Source organism: Oreochromis niloticus, linkage group LG6, assembly GCF_001858045.2.
Source record: "Oreochromis niloticus isolate F11D_XX linkage group LG6, O_niloticus_UMD_NMBU, whole genome shotgun sequence".
NCBI lineage: Eukaryota > Metazoa > Chordata > Actinopteri > Cichliformes > Cichlidae > Oreochromis > Oreochromis niloticus.
Window position 1 is genome coordinate 18,598,492 of NC_031971.2, and position 22,613 is coordinate 18,621,104.

The following is a 22,613-nucleotide window of genomic DNA, read 5'->3' on the forward strand; positions in this document are numbered from 1 at the left end:
AATAACTGACGGAGCAAACGTAGTGGTCAAATATTATTTTTTCTATTTAGAGATGGAAAAGAGTGAACATATTGGAGGATTTTGATCCCCGTATAAAAGTAGCCTCAGCTTAAAGATGACAGTAGAGTGTGAGACTGTTGATACTAAACTTCACTACTCCAGACCCAAACAAACCAATCACTGACTTCCTAATCACATATACACGCACACTTAACTACACATATCAACACTTTTGTTGATACACCTACCAATTTTCCTAAACATGCCCATGCACCACTGCTTCTACTCACTGCTGGGACATATTAAGTTTAATACAGTGCTCCGAGGAAGACAATCTCCTGCTTATGCTCCTTATTTACATTCTCTGTCTTCTTTCTCCTAACTCATCACATCAGCTGACTGAGAGTGCACTTTCCTCAGTTAAACCAATCAAATTTTGCCTTAACCTCTGACTGGGAGCCAGTAATTTTACAGCTGTCAGATTTTTTTAAATGGTCTCTCTGCTGCTGTCAGCTGTTATTTCAGTGTCAGATCGATTCATCCCTCCTCCGTCACTTTTACCTCCAGTTTTTCCACACACATGATGCCAAGTTCATAGGTAGTATATACGGTTCTATGTCAGATTACTCCTTCAGATCTTCAGCATTGCTCCTTACCCCCACACCACCAGCGCTGAGTGACTCTATCAGTGCATGACTGTATAGCTTGTGGCATAACAACCCCCTTAAAATGATGATGTCACAATAGGATTTTAATATTACAGCTCTCGTAACTGTGCACGTCATGCCAAAGCTGTTTTCCTCCTCTAAGTGTGTCGGGAAAGCTCTGGTGCACATCCTGAGTTATTCCAAACAAATCACTGTGCCCATTATGACGGACCAGCGATGACTTCACAGAGGTGAAGGGTTAAAGGATTAAGGTTTGTCAGGTCAGACCTTTTTTAGGCACAAAGGGTTTCTTGTAGACAGAGAGGTTTGTCAGATACAAAACAAAAACAAACGAAAGACTTACACCCAAATCAGTTGTTACGTTATGGAGCTACATCAGTAAATTTGAGGTGAGGTGCATTTATCGTTATAGTTTGTGTTGCATATTCACTGCATTTTCCCATTAAACTACAGTAAAACACTCATCTTTACATTTTTCCTGATTAGTACTTTAAAATGCTGGAATACTCTTAAAGAATTATGTTTGAATTTGAAGAACTGACTTTTATAATCCAAATGTTATTTCTGAACAAAGTTTAAAAGATGTTTACATAAAATTGTACAACCCTTATCACAGAAGTTTTCGCTTCTTCCTCGTCCTCTCTATTGCCACCTCTAAATACAGTCATCAAAGCGTCGCCTTTAGCAGCCCATAGGCCTGCGCCGCACAGCTCACCTGGAAGATTATGGCTTAGAAATGTGTCAGTGCAGCTGTCACTGTGTTTACTCACACATAAGCGTGCTTTAAAAGTAGAAGCGACGCAGGGACTGTGTATTCCTCTGCGACATAATGCCATTTTCCAGTGGAGTTGAAATGATTGATCGTCTTACCGATTGACAGAAAATCAGCTGGTAGAAACTCAGATAATGAATCGTATCAACAAAAACACAAGAAAGTTGGTGGTTTGTTTTTCCATTTTTGTCTCAAGTATCAACATTTGTTGTTGTTTTGTTTTTTCTAATGACTGTAAATTGAATATATTTGGGGTTTGGGATCTTTAGTGAAGCAAAACAAGAAATAGATGCTGTCACATCAGTCTCTGGGAATTTCTGATGGTTAATTCAGGAAATGTCATGCAACTTAAGAGAACATGAAAAATGATAAGATTTTGGCCCATATTATGAATTACATGAGTGCAATGCACTATTATGGTCTTGCAAGTGATAGCTAAGTATTAATAGTTAAAACTTAATTTACTAAAGATTAAAGGGAAAAGAAGCAACTTTTAAATGAATATGCACTTACTTATTGACAGCGTAATATATTAAGACCTTTTATTAATGACATATTTATAATTGGAGCTGAAGAATTGGTGCCTTCTTAGAGTCTTATCTAGATGCTTGAAGATATCATCATCAAGCATCTAGAACCAGTTTGTCAGCCTCATTTTCCACAACTTGTTAACCCAGATTTATTGTTATGATTGCCATATTCTATACTGAGTATTTGTTAATGACTTATAAGTAGCACTGTGATTGTAATGATTTTGAGGACCTGAATAAAATAAACTTAGCCGAAAAACTAAGGAAATGTGTGTTCAGTAGATTATTTCTTTGTTGTAACAAAGCTTCTTGGTAATAAATAATGTATACGTAAGATTGTATATAAAATTTTTATTTATGTTTGTTTAAGTGTAACACTGAGGGCTGTGGGGGCACTGCAATTTCAAATTCCTGTGTATGATCTCTACATATTGTTTTTGATAATAAAGTTGACTTTGATATTATACTGTTGGTAAACCTGTTTATTTTCCCTTAAATGGTGCCACAAAAATGCATTTTCGGGTTGAGCAGCAGGGGTGAGTATGTCTGCTGCACCATGAAAAACTTCCCACGAGACCTGCCATGAATGCCCTTTATCATCAGACCTATTTGCTCTGGTGTTGGCAACATCCGCTGGAACCTGAACATGTGGAGGAACATTATGTTAAGCGATGAGCCCAAAGACTACGAGTTTGGGAGTGGAGAGGACAGGTGACTGCCTGCATTCCTGAACTCAACCCCACTGAAGTCTTGTTGGTGCAGTTCAAGCAAAATTTACCAAAAAACCCCCACACTGGCTAATTTTTGCTACAAATGCTGGTGAATGTGATGCCATCCAACAGCAGTGTGTGACCAAGCTGGTGACCGGCATGGGGAGGAAGAGCAAGGCTGTTGTGGCTGTGTACAGTTCTTCCACATGCTGCTGAGGCTCCTGCTGGTTAAATGAATAAATTGTTAAATTCCTAATATCCTTCTGTTTCTTCAGACTTCGATCATCCAATCCAATAAACCAAACAAGAGTCGATAGCAAAATAAGCTGTTTAGTACTGGCAGAGATGATTTGGCAAGTTTGTCATGGGCGCAACCCACAAATGCATTTTCCTTACAAAAAATCAACCAAACACAAATTTCCTAATTTTTTGTGATAAGTTTATATCTTATTCACCTTCTGTTTTATTAATACAGTAAAGACAAACATTGTGTTTGGTATTTGTTTTTTCTCTATAATGCAAAGTAACGTAAAACCAAGAATGGGGTTACAAAGGTGAAGGTCCCATCATAACCCAAGCATCAACATGATCGGACGGGACTGCCACACACTGGGACTCATGGTGTAAAATGTGCCAGGCAAGCTCCTGTTGTCAACGGGAAGTGTGTAGGCATGGGTGGTGAGCAGGCAGGACTTACAATGTGATGAATCCTGGAGGTCTTGGTAATTATGGCTGTCGATGGACGAATCACAGCTCAGCTCCATTTAAATTAATTTGACAAGTTACCCCAACCCTTATTAAAGGACACGTAACCCCCCCCCCCCTAAATGTCTCATTATTAAAGAAGTATATTAAAAATATTTTTGTCAAAATAAAGGGATGAAAGCGGACACCACAAGGGTTCAAGACGCAGATATTTGCCGTAGATATTTTCTCTCTGTAGGGCGCCCTGAGCCATCCATCCCTCCCACCTCCCGAGTGTTTCTATAGTAATTTCCAGCCAATGATCAGTAGGTGTCCACATCCCTGCTTCCTCACCTCAGCACCAATCAGCCACACACAGCGACAGGAGACACGGGCTGAACTGAGACCAGGCAGACACACACAATACAGCCTCCGGATCAAGAGGAGAGGAAACACCTAACCACCTCTGCGATTTCCGCTTCCCCCTTCTCTCTCTTTTTCGTCCGACACCTTTTGGCTTATTTATGCACTTTTCAACCTTTTTTCCCCCCCTAGCGTGTCCAGAAAGTCGATAAAAATGATCCTTTTGTTTTGAGCGCTCTCAGCACACACACACACGCACACACACATACACACACACACAGTCTCCCTGTTCTCCTCCGGCAGCCTATGTCTGTGCGTCTTCTCGCGTCTTTGCATTATTTCCCCCCCGCGTATCCCTTCGCAGTGATGTGCCGTTACACGGTCGCCGGCTGGTAGCATCTTGGGAGCTCTTCTCAACAGGAACCTGGTAGGTGATGCTCTCTCCCTCTCTCCCTTCTTCTCTCTCACTCGCTCTCTCTCTCTCAAGCTTTCCCTCTCGCTCCGAGTGTTTGTCCATCCTTATTTTGGCGTCCGGTTGCATGTGTTTTACCCTCCCGTTTTGCTGTCCCGATTTGTGTCCGTGTGGCTGCCAAGTGATCCGGCCAGTGTCAGATTATTTTTATGGGGCTTTTATTCGCACTGTTGCACCGCACTCCCCTCTCCGGATTATCTATGCATGACCTTTGATCTGGATGTCTAGCTCAGACCAGGCTGAGTGTAATTAATGGCATCGTTGTGCAGCACAGCGGAGGTACAGCTGCTGATCACCGGACGCGTTTTTTTTTTATATATTTATTTATTTTTTTTTACTTTTCTTTCTTTGGTCTCCCTTTCGCACTCTCCACCTTTCTCTGGTTATCTTTCTCCTCTCCCCCCTCTTCCTCTCTCTGTCTCTCCAGCTTCGAGTATTGAACATTTCTGTCTCTCTAAACTTTGTTTACAGGCTGAAAATCAATGTCCGTGACTTGATTGCCTTTGGGCTGCGTATTTCGCTCCAGGGGTGAATTGATTAAGTAATAATGACCCTGAGGAGGGCTGATCATTAAGCCAAGGAGGTTTTGTTTACGGGTGGCTGGCGGTTGTTTCAGATGCCACACTGACATTGAACTTCCAGATCTGAGACTATGGTGGATAAAACTCATCTTCTTACATTTGCTCCGTGAAAATGAAAAGTCTAAAGTGTACTGAGACCTCAAGAATTGCTGGAAAGAGAGAAAAAAAAAAATATATCTATATAAAACCCTATGAAACACTATTTAGATTTTATTCTCCTGATAATCTGGTCTCAGGTTAACAGGACAAATGCTTGACTCTTTGGGCATGTTTAGTGGTGGATACACTTTAGTATATTGAGGACTTTGATAATGCCACCCAGTGTGATACCTCTTGTTCTGTGTGTGCATATTTATAATTCATTCTTTTCAAGACAGCTGCTGGGTAGCACCATGGAAGTGATTTGAAATGCTTTAGTGTTCTAGCAATGGATCAGCTTTGGCAATTAAGAGAGAAAGCCCAGAAAAAGGTAATGGAAGTAGGGGAGATGTGTCTAATGGGCTTTTATCTGTGGAAACCAAATCCAGACAGACTGGGGGAGAGAGAGAGTGAGAGAGGAAATGGAGCACCCCCACCCCCCACAAACACACACACACACACACATACACATGGACCCACACATGCATGTGTCCCATCCTGAGGCAGCTGACACTGTAGTTGGTCTGGTCCATGATCTGGTTGGAAATTCACCAGTGGCTATCACTGAGCGCTGTCACAGAGTAAATGTAATAGAGCTGGCCATGAATGAATACCACTTGCTGCTCAGGCTGGTCAGCGTCTTGTTTACAGGGATGGGCCAGCTTTGCAATTACGGTTACTACAGGCGAAAATCAAGAGATTTGAAAATGTTTAACTCTGTAAATCCTCACATCCAAGCCAGCTTATTTTTAAGAACCTCCTGCAGGAATGAGATTTTGTGCATGTCTTCACATGACATGAGGCTCTCTTCTAACTTTTCCAAAATAATATGATTTTGGATAGAATATTTAAATTTTCCCGTTTTTATTAAATGCACTGCTGCATATCCAGATGTTTGTGTTTATTCTGTGAAGTAGCAGATCGAGTTTTCTTGAAAATATGTAAGAAGACCCTGGCAAGAGAATTTTTTAAAATAAACTTGCAAATTTTTTTCTCTTGATAATAATAATGACATGTTGGTCTGTCACAGCTATCACGTTATTGTCACTAGATGACTTTTTGTGATTATACTGTCAGAGCATAAACACTGTGCCAGAGGATTCTTCACAATATCAGCCTCTCTTTTTCAGAGAAAAGTTGAAATTGAGAAGTGGAAAGTGATCAGGATGAAAGTATTTGTCTCTTTTGTGTGTAATTGTTGTTTTCTTCTCATTTGTTTTGTTTTCTTTTTCTTTTTAGCTCTGGAGGAGACAAACCAGGATGGTAACTCGTTGTTCGTAACCAGCTTCACTTTGACGAAGGCCGCTGTAACCTCACTCTCTTCTTCTAAACACTGACTACCGTTTCTCAGCCATGTCTAACATAAACAATGCACTTTGCATTGAAAATGGACAAAATGCAGATGTGTCTCTGCTACAAAAGGATAATCTTCAGGATGGTGGATTAAGCCAGCTTTTGGATTATAATGCAGAAATGGAAAGGTACAGGTCTTTTGCAAACTTTTATAAAACCAATGGGGCATTTCCACAGACTGCTAAGATTGCCCGTATCACAACGCCCATTTTTCCCAGTGCTAGAATTGGTATGTCCCCTTGGAACTGTGATAACGCCATGCTCTGGGGAAGGAAATCAGCGGCAATAAACCCTAATAGGACCAGCATGCATAGAAATGACTCCCAGAGGCCGGGGAAGCCTGGCGTGCCGCCAGAGACGCTGCAAATGGCAAATAATAATTTCCTCTCTACCTTATCCCCCGAACACTGCAGACCTTTAGCAGGAGAATGCATGAACAAGCTGAAATGCGGCGCTGCTGAAGCAGAGATAATGAATCTCCCAGAACGCGTTGGAACTTTTTCCGCTATTCCGGCTTTAGGGGGCATCTCATTACCTCCCGGGGTCATCGTCATGACAGCCCTTCACTCCCCCGCAGCCTCAGCAGCCGTTACAGACAGTGCGTTTCAAATTGCCAATCTGGCAGACTGCCCACAGAATAATTCCTCAGCATCCAGTGGAAACCCAGCAAAGAAGAAAAGGAAAAGGTGTGGGGTCTGTGCACCCTGCAGGCGGCTAATCAACTGTGGTGTCTGCAGCAGTTGTCGGAACCGCAAAACGGGCCACCAGATCTGCAAATTTAGGAAATGTGAGGAGCTGAAAAAGAAGCCAGGCTCATCGCTGGAGGTGAGAACCGGGGCTCTGCTTCCCCTTCTTTTGTTATTATCCCCTTGCACTCCAAAGCATTAACCTTTTCATCCAGTCACGTTCTAAGCCCTTGAAAATTGTTTCCATGCCCACCCATGCCTGAACATCCCCCCGGTTTCTCAAATCTGCCTACCCGCCTAGCCTAATTGGCAGTAATTAGGGGTGTTTGTGCGGAGCGCAAGCTGAGCTTGGCTCAGACACCCCTAATTGCTGCCAGTCAGGCTGGGGCTGGAACGCATCCGAACAACCCCGAGCTTGGCTCAGCTCCAAGCAGGGCTGGGAAATGGTTTTCAGCAGAGAGCCATCTCTCTCTGCACCCGGTCATTTTAACCAATTATGGAAACCGTCTCTGGATGGGGAGAATCAATATCCCACAAAGCCTCAGCCTCCGACCACCAAGAGATGGCGAGAGTGATGGCAGAGCTGCTGATGGCGTTTCTCAAAACATCCCCCCAAGTTTTATTTGGGGAGGGGAATAAAGCACCCAGACTGATCCCTTCACACTTATCCTGTATGAATTGATTGTGCATATCACAGTGGGATGGAGATAAAGTCATTTTACATTATATTTACGCCATTATGGGCAATTATGCATCAGTCTGGGGCATGATGCATAAAAAAATAATAATAATCTGGTCCACTTAGGAAAGGGAAAAACATATTAGGAATCGGCTTAACTGAGAGCTAGCAAGAGGCTTCATTAGGACACAGGGCTGAATTGTTTTTAAAGATTTGTTTTAATTGATCTATTTACCAGCTGACATTTGATTATCAGGGGCAAAGGCGGAATACGAATGTTGAGTTGCAAATATGGTTCTGATTATCCTGAGGTTCTGACTTAAGATGCGCCTGTATGGATGAGTTTCCACCAAATGCAGCCCGAGTGCCAGATAATTTGTTCTCTAATCAGGAGATTACACAGGGAGGATAACAAGGTTAATTCTGAAATATTACCTAATCTATGTGGAAAAACACCATGTATGGATGTATGCTTTGCTAAATCTGAAGTCAAGTCAAGACATCAGTTTGTCTGATTCTTGTTTGGTTCTCACACGTGTTCAGTAATGCAATGTTGACTCCACCAATGCCCAAGTCTGTGATGTAACATTTTATTAGTTAGTCATATGATTCTTATCATAAATGTCACTTTTGTTTGCCACATGGAGATTTTCCATCAATTCAGTCGCAGCCTGGCAGCATTAGCACCTTGTAATCAATTTCTCCAGTCCAGAACCTCCAAAGCTTTGCCTCTTGGTCAACGACACAGAAATCTACATGCCTGTTTTACTCAGCTTAATCCCTTAAACTGATCAGCTGTTACAAGCAAGCTCTGAAGGCACACCATCAAAGTTTATTGTTTAAATTCTAGACAAGGTGCATCATTTCAGAAGTTATAAATTTATCGAGATGGCTTGCATATGAAGCAGAAATGTTTGTGCATTCACTTTTTCTCACTGTTTTCTTTTAGAAAACAGGGTGAACGAAACTCTCAGTGAAGTGGGATGATTTCAACCTTTTTGGAAGAGAAATCAAGATTTCAATAAATAAATAAATACATCCATAAAAATAGTGGGTGTCTATGAACTGAGATGGTTTGCTCTCAGACAAGTAGAAATATTGTCACAGTGGGGATAAAGAAAATGATTTTAAAGGACAGAAATTACAAATATAAAAAGCGACTCTTTAGGAAAGAGACTTTGGAGGCTTGCATTTTAAATGTTTTTAAATGTTTGGTGGAGTCATGCAGAATCAAACGTGTCAGGTTTGGATGTTTCTCTTAAAACATGCTGAAGGTTAGATTTAGAAAACACTGGTGTGATCATACTGCACGCATGACTTGTCATGGAGTGTGCAAGACTCTGCTATTAAGGGGCAAAAAAATTAAGGTTTAAGAGTTTAATTAAATGGGCCATTAAGGAGGTTATTGAGTATGAGCTGGATGTGGATATTGCCGAGGTGTCAGTCTGAAGCTCATCGGATGCTGACTCTATAGATGATGTACTAACAGGTGTTCCAAACAGGTGTCCAGGAAGCTGGGCCCAAGCTCATAATCCATGGGTAGCATCACTTTTTGGAAAACATCCATTTGCAAAGAAGGTTAGAATTACCGAGGGTGTGAAGCCCCCCAAACAAATCCTAACTTGGATTTAAAAGCTTTTTCTCCGAGTTCAGTAATTCCTAGTATGGACTTCTCCAGCGCTAATTGTTATTTTTGACTCTGCAACCGTAATTACAGGTGTGCCTTCTGCAGTGTAAATGGGCTTGCATTTAAAGGCATCTCAGAGGTGTGAAGTTGTGCAGTTTTATGTACGTGGGCGCTGAGTGGGTCTCTTTTCGCCTTGTTGACGACGCTCGGGGTTCGTTGGGATTTTATTAAGAAGTGTGAGGAGTCAAATGGTGCACGCAATATGTGCAGCATCACATGTTGTAACACGTAGTCGCACTCTGGGTGTCACCTTTTCTTCTTCTTCCTCTTTTTCTCTCGCACACACAAGATGTACGCAAACACACACACACACACACACACAATCTAGCATCTAACTACGCAGTCACAAACGCACACACTGAACATGAGCCAAGTCTACCTTTTGCCTTGGAAGAGACGATAAGCTACTGGCAGCCAGTTAGATTTGGCTGTCAGTGTTTTCCACATGGGAATCACCCTGAACTAATTATATCTTAAGCAGCGGTGGAAATGCAAATCAGAATTTTACTCACACCCCTGAAATCGGAGAGCCAATTTAATCTAATACCCCCTTTAATTTAGCGCGCTAATGCAAGGCCCTAGAGAATTGCCCTCTGTCACCGCTGTGCTGTTCTGCAGCAGATTCTGCTCTCTGTCTGCTCCGTCTCTGTGCTGCTCTCAGGCTCCAGGATGGATTAGTCTGGCAGAGGAATCTCATCTAACCTAACATTTCCTGAGCAGTTACCTTTGCATAGCTTTAGCTCAGATGGCTCAGAGGTCCTTCATTAACTTTCAAATGCTATACTTGTATGAGGGTAAGCCGCATCTTCACCTCTGTTTACCTCACCTGTCTGCCTCACTTCAACTTTTATTTCTGCGTAGTCTTATTTTAAATTTCTTAATGTTTGTCAGTGAAGATACAGTACAAACTGTGCTGCACCGAACAAAACAATTAAAGTACAAAAAATACCGGCCTGGTGTTGAGGGAATTTATAAGTATGTATCAATTTCACTCTTTGTAGTTATGTTTAATCACCCCCCCAATACAGCGTTTGGCCTTGTAGTGAACATAGCCTCATCTTTCTGCTAATAGTATAGAGTCTCACAATTACCATTATGTTACCGGGATGCTGCTATAACTCACCTGGTTAAACTGTCAACCCAAACCAAAGGTGCTGCAGAGGCCTGGATGTCAAATAAAGGCCAAAAAAGGCCAAAATTACGTCTTATATTACTTTAAGAATATTATGTTTGTACATATGTTGTGCATATTTTTGTGTTTTCTGTTTGCTTTCCATTTTTTAACCCTTCAGGTTTATTATCAGAACACTGAGCCCATGTTTGAGAAATATTATCTCTAAGGTGGCGTACAACAAGTGGTTCAAAGATCTAAATACATTCAGTTTATTGGGAGTTTGTTGGTGCTTCTGTCAAGATCATATGGATGTATTCATAAACAATTCTGCGTGTGAACTGAATGTGTCTCAGAAAAGCTTTAAAACACTTATTTTTCTGAGAAACCTTTGGACTCTGTCCTTACACTTTATAATTTATCAGTTCAGTTGTCACAGATTTTATTATACATAGCATGCCTCTAGACACTGAAGCAATCCAGGCTAAATCATGACCGCCCTGACCAGTTCCTGCAAGATATTCTAGCTATGCTACAAATTCAGCTGTTGAATTTTACATAATTGTTGACGCTGCATTTATAATGTATGGTTTATTTCCCAATGATTGTCACTATTAAAGACTGTAAATCAGTGATCTAATGCCTACCACACCTTCTGCAATTATATAATTCAACAGAAACTTCCTTTTAATTCCAAATGGAAGTTCAGCTTATTGTGAAGCAGGAAGTATACCAGCAGGAACAATTTTACTTAAACAGCGCTTCTGTAGGTTTTGTTTTTTACATTAATAAAATAGTAAAGACAAAGAAATCTACTTGAAATAACATCCTGAGAGGCTTCTATTTTAATAGCAACATAACACTGGAGAAAAAAAAGCAGGAAAGGACAAAGCCAAGTCCCGCTGAACAGATTCCTCTTTCAATTAACAAATGTCAAAGGCCAGCATCAAGTCATGTGCAGGAAAACAGCATCCCAGCGTACAGAGATGTTCGCTCGCTCGCTCTCTCCCTCCCTCGCTCCCTCCCTCCTTCTGTTCTTTGTGCTGTGTTGATACGACTACATGAAATGGGTGAGATGAAAAGGTGGCATGGCTGCCTGGAAACCTTTACTATTGTGATAAAAGACAAGGCCCGAAATGGTAGGAAGCAGGACCTTGAGTAAAATAGCTTGGATTCAGCCCCTTAATGAGTACGGGAGCCAAATAAGCAACGGTAGCCAGGTCTAATTTGTTTTAGGTGTGCTCAGAATAGATAAGGACAAATCTGTGGCCTTCACCCCCCTCCCACCAACCTTTGCCTCCCTGGAGATAACACCGAGTGCTTCCAGTCAATCTCCATGGGCAAAGGAAAGGAGGGAATGAAATTTGAAAAAAAAAAAACGCATCGAAAGAAAAAGCCCGAGGGACGCGCAGCCTTTAGATCTGCAGATCTCTAACTTACTGGATTTATTCAAGCTTTAAAACTGCAGATTAATTTGGTCGCAGAGGTCTAAGGGGGGGTGCAAAAGAAAAAAAAAGGGAAGGAAAAATGAGACCGTACGCTGCTGCGCATCTCCACCTAGAGGGCAACAGTAAGCTCCTGTCAAGACAATGGGATTTTGCCATCTGAACCACAACGCAGACCGCTTAATTATACACATCTTTCCTGCAAGCTACCCTCAGCTACTTAAGAGCCCGGGCCCCTTTAGTCATTGTCATGCCCTTTTTCCCCAAGATTGGTTGTGCCATGTGGCTTTTCTGTCAGCTTCCATTTGCAGTGAGTAGCTGTCCTCCTCAGGTCTTCGCTGCGCGCGGAAAGGCACAACCGCACAGGACTGTTAAAGAATTCATCGCCGCTGCCACTGTCACCAATTAAGGCCAAAGCGTAATTGGAGGCGTCCGGACGATGCCCTTACATTATGTGGTCTGTCGCCTCCTCTGCCCCTGCTTGATTTAACATCACTAGTTCGGCGGTAAAAGAGAAGTCGTTGTCATTGTCTTTATTATAGTGAGAGGAGAGAGAGAAAGACAGGGAGACGGGGATGGGGGTAAAACAGCGGCTCAGCAGAGGGTGGACAGCGTGAAAGAGCAGGTGCGGGAGGACGTTAATGTGTGGCACTTTAAATTTTAAACAGATGAGAATACATTATTGATGATGACTCTAGCTGAGAAGTTAAAAGGTATCTCGTCATTACTGAGAGCGTGTACCAAAAGGTGTGAGAGAAAAAGTCTTCAGTAATTGCATCAGGGGACTTCACTGAGCGGAGAGCAACAACGTGTTATTATGATGCCGTGTTCTTCACTATTTTTTTCTTCTTTTTTTTGCATAATGCCCTAATTCAGTGGGTAAAATGAATGATTAGACATGCTATTCCTCTGTTCCAGTGAGCTATTACTCAATACCTATAACCAGCTTCTTTGTGGTTATATCAAACATGTAATGGGTAGCTGTATTATTACATTGTCCTTATAAGAAGAGTGAACTACACAGGAAAATGATCATTTGTGGACTGGGAACCGAAGTTCTAACTTAGTGGCTACCTTCTGAGAAAAAAAACCTCACCACATTTAATCGCTTTAATCACTCGCCTATAGTCTTCATTTTATTTCATTCATTATACATTGCAGTCGTAGTGCGGTTCTGGCCAATGTCACGGTTTCATACTGACTTTGACCTTTTTGTCATTTAAATCCAGGTTAAGCATCTTGAAATAAATCTTAAAGTCAAAGCTAGCAATTTAAACAATTGAGAATTTAGAAGAAATAAAGATCTAATATTTCTGTAAAAAAAGTCTTTATGCAAAGACCTTTTCGCAACAGAGTAGCCTAAACCTGTCTCTTCACTTTTTTTTTCTTTTGAGGCTGAAAGAGCTGCAGCACTGGCAAGTTGAAAAGTTGATTCAATCCACTGTTATCTGGTTGGTGATAAAGAGTAGAGTCAACCTGACTTCACAGACATATATAAAATGATGGCAAGCACATAGGTGATGATTTGGCCTGTGACATTGTAAAATTATGTGGCACCACCACAAAAAAACAAAGCCAGTGGAGCTTTGCTTAAATCAGATGAAAGACTCATTCAAGTGACTTAGATTTCAGTGTGAGATGTCTAGCATGTAGCATTGATCACGGTTACTTTCTTCTTATAACCAGCTTCATATAAAATCTCATTCTTTTTCAGAAAGAATGAGATTCGCTGTATTTTAAGTGTGCAATTTTGTGTGGTGCTGACCAGTCAGATATGCTAGTAAAAGTTTGTGTGTAAAAAAGTAGTGTTGAGATACAGGTTAACTGTGTTTTGGCTCAAACCCAATCAGCATAGTCAGATATAACATGCACAAAAGTAGGCCTGAAGCATAAAAGCGCTCTTTGAGTTGCATTAATCATCATCACATGACCCGTTACCTGTCTTTTGTTGACACAGAAAGTCTGCAAAATAAATGAGGAACTTGTTCAGTGCTGTGGGTGCAGGATGCACGAGTAAGTATCGCAGACACGCCATGCAACTGTCGTGTATGAGAAGAAGTGTGCTGTAACAAAGAGGTGTTAAAGTTTATGTGTAGTTGGCACAGTTGCACAAAGCTCCAGAAAACCAGACGCTTTCAAGAATTTTGTGTCAGAATTTGTATGAAAATGTGTTATAGAGGAAAACGGCATTCAGTTTCCATAAAGCTCAAACTTTATTCATAACTGAATATACTGTTACACAGTTTTCACTAACTGAGATTCAGGGTTTTAAGCTTACCTTGTATGCGTCCCCATATCTAGTGGCTATCGCTAAACATCAGCTATGATAAAATTGTTATTTAATACTTTAATATAAAGTGACAATAACACAGACATGAACCCCACTGGCTGTCCACTTCGTTTGGGTTTCATGAAACATGTCAGTGAATCAGCTCATCTCTTCCCTGTGATCCGTTCATCATGCCTCTGAATACGCTGCACTGTCATTCCAAATACAACGTTCCTTCATTTCCTTAGGATAGAGTAGACAATTTAAATACTAAAGCTGTTGACCACGTTACCCTGGTACAAAAACTAAATATAAGCGACCATGTAGGAAAAATGACTCCTCAATGGCCTGATCCATTCAAAACAAACTGCCATCTTTAAATCATGTAAATGGCTTGGTCCCATCATCTGTCCAGCATGGCTAACACATGGTAGATCAAACCTTCTGACTGTTCCTGCCGTCAAAGGCGTAAGACACTAAGAGGCAGCCTTTATTAATTACTACTGTGGCTTTGGTTGCCATCCTGATATCAAGGGGTTTTTGTTTGTATGCCAGTGAATGAAGATCCTGCAAAGAATTATTTCATCTGGAGTACAGATGCTTTCTGTGTAAACAGACAAGAAGGAAAGTGCCATGAAATCCCTTTACATGTCGTCTAAGGAGCTTGGAAAGAAAAGCGTCTGGACTTCTTTAAGTTGCTTGAAGACGTTTCACCTCTCATCCGAGAAGCTTCTTCAGTTCTAGGGTCAAATGGTGGAGAGTCCCAGATTTAAGCCCTGTGGGAGTGCCCCCCCCAAGAGGGACAATGGACCCCCTAATGATCCTCTACATGAGCCAAGGTGTGAAAATGGGTGTAGGTCACAATCAGCATAGGTTTCGGGTGAGCTCAGTGTGAAACCTAACCCCAAACTATCATGTGATTTCCTGAGGTCAGATGGCCCAGGATGTGAGTGGGCGTTAAGGCGTCTTTATATGTCAAACAAATCATATAAGAAATTTCTTAAAGGATCTCTTCTACAATGCCCATCTCATTTGGCCTATACTTCCAGAAATGGAAGCATTACTGCTACTACGGATGTGACCAGAACTAAAACTGAATTGTATTTTTTAATATCCGTTTTGTTTTATTTAACTTCTGCTGTGCTTTGTGTGCGTTTAAAGCATTTTTTCTAGTTGCTAGTGTTTTCTTAAGTTGCAGTGCACTTGCCACCGTACACCTAAATTAGCTATGTTCCATAGGCTAAAATATTTGCAATGGCTAACATTATTTAAATGCTTAGGCTAACATGGAAGTGCCTTGAACCCGCATTCTATCTGAAGGCCACCAGATGGCAATAGTTGTGGTTGCAAACCAGACTTCTGGTCTTTTCCTGAGTTTTTGGGCTCAGTTACTCATTTTGGTGTAAACGTTTGCCTCAAAGCCTTCCAGTGGGGACACACAAAAACATTGCGTTGCAGTAACTATGTCCATCTTTTACACTTGCTGTGATTATGCCCCCTGGTGACATTAGTAGGTTATTTGACAATCATCCTAATATTTCAGTTTGTGTCCTGTCAGCAAACGCTGATGTTAACATTTTGCCACCACCACGTTAGTAATTTAAAATTCCTTTTTAATAAAGGAGCTAATAAAGTAAATGGTATCGAATTAGGTATCAAGAATATCGTAACTCTAACGATATTCGCACCAACTGCTAAATTTCTGGTATCATAACATATCCAGCTACTGTTACCTTTTCATTCTCTGCAGTGCCTTTTATTTATAACTGTGTTATTTAATTAATCTTCGGCCTCCACAGGAAGTCATTTCCCTTCATTATAACCACTGTGATGTCATAACAGATACTAAAAACTTGTTTGACATAATTAATCCATGAACAGTATTATACTGTGTTCGGTTGTAGGTTTTTTTTTCAAACATCGTCAGCTCAAAATCGATTATAGAGGATGGGACATCAAACAAGGTGTAGGTTCTTGAGCTATCACGAAACAAACAGTAGGTAAACACCATAAAAATAGTGTTAATTTGATCTTTTTTTATTCCCCTCTTTTCAATCAATTCAATTGAATTTTATTTATATGGCGCCAAATCACAACAGCAGTTGCCTCAAGGCGCTTTATTTTGTAAGGTAAAGACTGTTTATGCAAATTTGTGACACATACAAAACTTAAACCGCATCCAAAAATATGAAGTATTTGAGTTTAATTGTAAGTGGGGGGTTTTGAGACACGTTCACATTTTGGTTTGCTGAGTTTGTCTTTTATGATTTCTCTACTGAAAACATAAATCTGAGAATGAGAAAGTTATACAAGTATAGCTATATGGCTCAAAGCATAAGGATCCAGGATGTTAAAAAAAAAAAAAGGAATGCAGCTGGACAGATGCACTAAGGGGTTTATGCGTATAAGTTAAAAGGCAGCAAATGACAGATGGCCTTGTGCCATTCATCCGAGAAAAACTGACGTGAAAGTGAATTTGTGAGTGACAACTTGTGATGGGAGAAATCGGTCAATGTGGTTTAAGCATCTCAGTTTCTGCAAGTCAAATCCGCGCATGCTGCCACCTCCTCTATTGTGGCTCTGCTCTCAGATTATGAATATTTCATGCCGAGCATCTGACACCGTGCCCAGAAAGATATTTCAAGTTTTTTTTTCCTGTCAGAAACCCTGGGGTTAGAGAGTGTCACAGAGGTGTGAAGTCAGTCTGGTCCCCAGGCAAAGGATAGGATTTATGATGCACTCGCTGATGACATCAGGTGGATATTTTTTTTTACCGCTGAGCCCCTTTGTCCTCCATGACTGATAAACCATTGAGCTGTTCACGGTTTTGTGTCACTCCTTAAAAGATCTGTCTGTGGCGTGGTGTTGAGTAGAGAAATGATTTCAATCTGCTCAGAATGCAAGCTGCGCTTTGACAAACTGTGACCAGTTGCACCGTCTGATCAGCGTGGAGCTGGGATGACTAAGCCGGTGGGAGCGTGCTTGGATTAGCCCTGATTTATTACCTGCCCACTAATGATATCTGCCTTGTTTTTATCTTTGTCAACTTCCACAAATCCAGTTTTAACTAAAGCTTCCTTATATAATTCCTCATTTTAGGTTGCTTCAGGTGGAATATTAGTCATTGGACTCTTAACTAGATGACTTTAATCCTCAGAAGGGAGGTTTTCTCCACATGCAGAGACCATCAAACTTTTATTGTATGTGTGTCTCAGCTAAATTCAATTAAACCAAATTAAGTCTTCTTATACATGCAGCCTCGCTGTTTTTTTCAGCAGTATATATAAATGCAGCAGTGCAGCGGTTTCCAACCTTTGTGGCGTGTGACTTCTTAAGTTGGAATTATGCGAGCCCACGCAGAGAATCCTGTGATGGGTATGGCTCAGCTCCCAAATCTCAAGCATGCATTGTGCAAACCTGTGCATTAAGGATTGGATTGGTTCTTTCAGCTCTAATGAGGAGGAAGGTTTTAAACAAATGTAAATGTCCTGCATACAGTTATGTAGAGGGAATAACCACAGAAATGCAACCCCTTTGCCTGTGGTTGGTTGAACGCACCCAACCGAAGCATGTTTTCTGCTTTCTAGCTTTTTCACAAGCAATAACGTGACTGAATGGAGAAGAAGTACATCGCTGGGTTTGCTTCTTGCCACTGTTCCTTGGACCTTGGGGTATTGGAAAGTCAGATGAGCCACTGGTTTCACAAATAGTTTTCATTACTCTTCAGTTCCCTTTCTGTTTTTTTGTAATAGCAGGCCTTCATGCGTGCTATGATCACCATTTGAAATTATTTTACCTTGTTTTGTTTTTTTTCCTCATTCACTTTTGTATGGAGGAGGCATGAATCAAAGCTGTTCCAAAGCTCTGCTGTCACAGTTCTTTAATCTGAAAAAATTTCAAACTAATACAGACATTTGTGTGGCTGTGGCTGTTGTTGTTGTTGTCGTCCGGATATTTCTAATGCAGATCAGTTCACACAAATGTCAACCTGAATATTTCCACAGACAAAGCAAAAGGAATTTTTGCTTTTACCAAAAAAAAAGAAAAAAGGATTGCTTTACTATTCACTTCAAATCCTTTGATCACCTCTTGTTGGTTTTTGGACACATTTGAAAATAACAGTAACTTTTCACGTGTTGATTTTTTTTAAAGCTGTACTAGTTACATTCACTCGGTGCCAACATCTAAAAATGTGTAAAAAGAAAAAGCGAGTATAAAGGCTTGAGCAGCACATTACAAGTAAAAGCAGTACATTTTACTTACGACAACTGATTATTAAAAAAAAATCAGATTTACTGAAATGTATTTTTACTCACTGAATTTGACGAACAGATTGATTTGACTCCCAGTTACCTGAGCAAAATTAAAGATTCATCTTCAGCTGTCTGTATTTTCTAATCCTAACCTAAATATTATGTTGATTTGCTGTAAATATGCAGAGCTCTGCGTATGGACCTTCTAAGTTTAAGGGCTCCCACACAGATGCTGTGAAATCTGCTCAAAACAAGAAGGCCTGCTCCTACTTTGCATTTCAATTTAACATTTCAGAGAACTGGCAGCATGTTGCCTCGCTTAGCCCTCGCTTCGTTACACCCACATGGCTTCTCGTCGTGCTAGCTGACGTCTTTCGCTGTTCAAAGGGCTGCAACTTGGCTGAGAAATTGGGGATTTCCATACCAGATCCCTCAGGTATCCGCACACTCAAAACGCGTGTCCTGTTCATCTTCTCCTCCTCCCCCGCTCCCATCCTTCAGCGCCTGCCCTTCTCGCTTCTCACACTGCCCTGATTTCCTGTCTTGGAGCTCAATTGACCTCGCCGCTGCATCTCTTTGTTTAGTTTTCCTGAAATCTCAGCAGCACCTGAAAGCCTGTTCACTGTCTCATATATAGGGGTATGCTCACAGACAGGAGTTAGCTTTGTTGGAGCCCTGTATGAAAGTGCCTTACTTGGGCGAGGGTGCTAAGGTAAAGCTAATTGAAATGGAAGCTAGCATACATAGTTGCGGGAAGGTGATCCTGGCTACGGATGCAGCCTCTGACCTTAAGGTGAGGCCTGTTTTTTTTGTGCGGGATTTTTCTCAGAGGGCTGGCTCAGCCTCCGTCTGTGTGGGCATGGATTTTCCATGCATGATGAAGGGAAGAGGCACAGCATCTGAGAAATGTTTCAGCAGCATAAAGTTGCTCCCGTTTTGCCCTAGATATCTCTCACACAGCATGAGTCCATTGTGTGGGATGTATTCTGTGATGTAGTGTGAGAGGTTTTAGCAATGGAACAGGTGCTACTGGACAACGTCAGAATACCAAACCTAAATTTTTGGCTTGAAGGCAGAGTTTTTGCCCGCCCTACTTATTCTGCATATTCTACAATGCTGACGTCTGAATGAAGAAAATACTGAACTAGCACAAACTAGCACTTATTAAAGAATTTCAATGAAAAAGCATGGATATATCTAGCCATTATTTAAGGTAACAGATCTGATCAGAGAAACTTTATTAATCCCAGAGGGAAATTAAGTTGTCATAGCCACATATACACAACAGACAACAAAGCAACTGTATAAAACAAAGAGATAAATGCATAAACATAAAAAGACACAAGTATTAAAACCAGTGTTTCTGGAATATTAACAGGAAAAAGGTGCTGGTAGGTGTGCAAATATATGTCGTACAGTGAGGTGTGTTTAGTCCGGTTCAGATGATCTAATCAGATGAAGTAAAGAGTCTGAGAGCAGCGCCTCCTGTGTCGTTCCTTCAGACATCGAGGTTGAAAGAATCTGTTGCTGAAACTGCTCATCAAATTGTTCAGTGTGTTACAGAGGAGGATGTCTCCATCCATATATATTTTTCAATCCTTAACATGCTGTCTTAACCTATTCTTCTCTATATGCCTGTAGGGATGGGGTCTATCCCAGCTGAAATTAGGGAAGAGGTGTGTTACACACTGGGCAGGTCACCAGCAGAGCTACCACAAAGACAACTATTCTCTCATCACATCTACACCAATTTAGAATCACCAGTTAATGTTGCCTGTCTTTGGACTGTAAGATTCAGAAGGCTCAAACCAGCATAAAAGATAAACATTGCTTCTTGGTTTGAAAAGTGAGGCCAACGCAGAGGTTCTTTAACCCTCTCACGGCAGGCGTTGCAGATTTGCAACAGTTAAAAACTAACAACCTGATTACCCCACATACATATTTTATGAGTTTTTTTTACTCAGAAGTACCACTGCAGGACTTGGTTGTGCATTAGCAACAAAAAACTTAATTTGAGCCTGAGAGGGTTAAATCTGCATCCATTTTAAAGGCCATCAGATGGCGATAGCTGTGGTTACAAAGGCTTCCAGTTTATACTAGTTTGTGGGAAATTGTTTTTCTGACTTGACCTCTGTAAATGCTTTCCTGCTGAGTTTATGGGCTCACTTATTTCAGGTCAAACTGTATAAAACGTTAAGTTCATTTTGTACATTTTGGTTGTAAGTCTCAGAAAGATGGCTTATCTATCATATGCTCACTGTCTACGAACTTGTGTTTGACAAGTCAGTACACACTGACCGTGTCGTGTCAGATCTGCCCCTCTTTGTCACATCTAATTTCAAAAAGCCAAGATGGTGATGGTGAAAATACTTTTCTCAGGGCTTCAAACCAGAACTTCACAAAAAAGTGGGTGACATCACAACATCTACATCCATCTTTTTTACTGTCAAATCCAAAATCTTCTTTCTGTGAAGAACATTGCTAACTACTGGGCCACTGTGCATTTACACAAAACTGATTCACCAATTTTTTCACCAAATTTATCAAGTATGAAATCTTGATACTGTGCAGAAATGGCATCAGGATATGTGTTTGAGCATCAAGCCATCAAATAAAGTTCTTGATAGGGATGGAAATTTTTCACTGTTCTTCAAAGCTCACACCCAACACCACCAAGCAGACTGCTCTCAAATGATTATGCCTGGTAGTGGCATGCTAGCTTTACATGGTTACGTCAGCACTGGGCTTGTTTTGTTGATGCCATACAACACTTTCATGACCTTATCAACACACTTTGCATGTTTTATTGGACTGAACTCTTTTTATTGTTTAATAGTCATCATCAAATAACTTCTAAGTGCATTACAGGTTAATTCTTCGTAGCATAGATTCAACAACACATGATAGCATAGCATTTGCTGCAGATTTGTTGGCTGCACATCCATGATGCAAATCTCCTCTTCCACATAATCACAAAGGTGCTCTGTTGGATTTAGATTCAACAGAGGTGACTGTGGAGGTCATTTGAGTAACGTGAACTTATTGTCATGTTCAAGAAACTAGTTTGTGATCATTTGAGCTTCGTGATACAGTGTGTTGAAAAGAGCCATTAGAAGATGGGCACACTGTGGTTTTAAGGGGTGCAGATTCAGACTCTATCATCCATATTTTGCAACAGGAGTGACCCCAGGTGTGCTCTTCTGCTTTAGGTTTTGATGTGTTGTGCGTTCATAAATGCTCTTCTGCATACCAGCATGGCTAAATGCACTGAGTTGCTGCCATGTGATTGGCTAACTATATATTTGTGTTAATGAGCAGTTGAACAGGTGTACCTAATGAAGTGGTCATTGAGCATGCACACTAACAGATAGGTATATACTGCTCAAAATAATGAAAGAAAACTTAAATCACACATTGGATTGTGACAAATATTGAAAATATTTGTCGATATATGAGGACAAAATGACACAAAAACAGTCACTGGAAACAAGAATCATCAAACATTTGAGTGCCGGGTTCAAAATCACACCAAAAATCAAAGTTCAAATTTATTTGTGTGGTCCTTTATATTTTTTGAGCATTATAAAATAGTTTTATAGACAATTCAGTTTTTTAAATGACATAACGACTATTTGAATATTTAAAAATGCCACCAATCTGCAGTTTTTGACACTGAAGTTTTCGTACTGCGTCTCGTGTGATTTTAGAGATACGTCTACTCAGAAGGTGTAGCATGAGAAGCTCGTGAGCAGAGCAGCAGAAGCACATCCAGCCACTCTCTTAAGGCTAGAGAGAGATTGACGTTTTGGTAAATATTGAAATTCAACACTTCCCATCTGTTGTTTTGCCATTGATTGGCAGGAGGACATTTTAAAGGGAAAAACAGGTGAAATGAGTTGAACATTTGCGATTGTGTTTTTAAAACACAATAAATACTGTATATGAACATTTACAAACATATACAGTAAATTTAAACATGTCCTTGTTATACTGATTTAAAAAATAGTAGAACTATTAGAGAAAAAACATTTTTTGCAATAATATTTGTAACAAATCTTAAAGCGTTGCAAAAAAGACATAAAGTGTCATTTACAGCTGGCTTATCCTTTAAAAGTCAAGGTAATTATTTGATTTTCATACACTATCAAAATCTTTAGATCCTCTATGTTTATATCAGCTATGGATCCTAGTACATCAAAAGATATTTGTTAA

General features: G+C 40.6%; 1 protein-coding gene across 1 annotated transcript in view; it reads left to right on the plus strand.

Annotated features, from left to right (window-relative positions):
• Positions 1–3,660: 3,660 nt before the first annotated feature.
• cxxc4 (CXXC finger 4) overlaps positions 3,661–22,613 on the plus strand; it is a 29,101-nt gene continuing 10,148 nt past the window's right edge. Inside the window, exons 1-2 of the mRNA XM_005457002.4 lie at positions 3,661–4,154; positions 6,158–7,096. Coding sequence (XP_005457059.1) covers positions 6,272–7,096 — 825 coding nt within the window. The 5' untranslated portion in view covers positions 3,661–4,154; positions 6,158–6,271. The remainder of the gene's footprint in view (positions 4,155–6,157; positions 7,097–22,613) is intronic.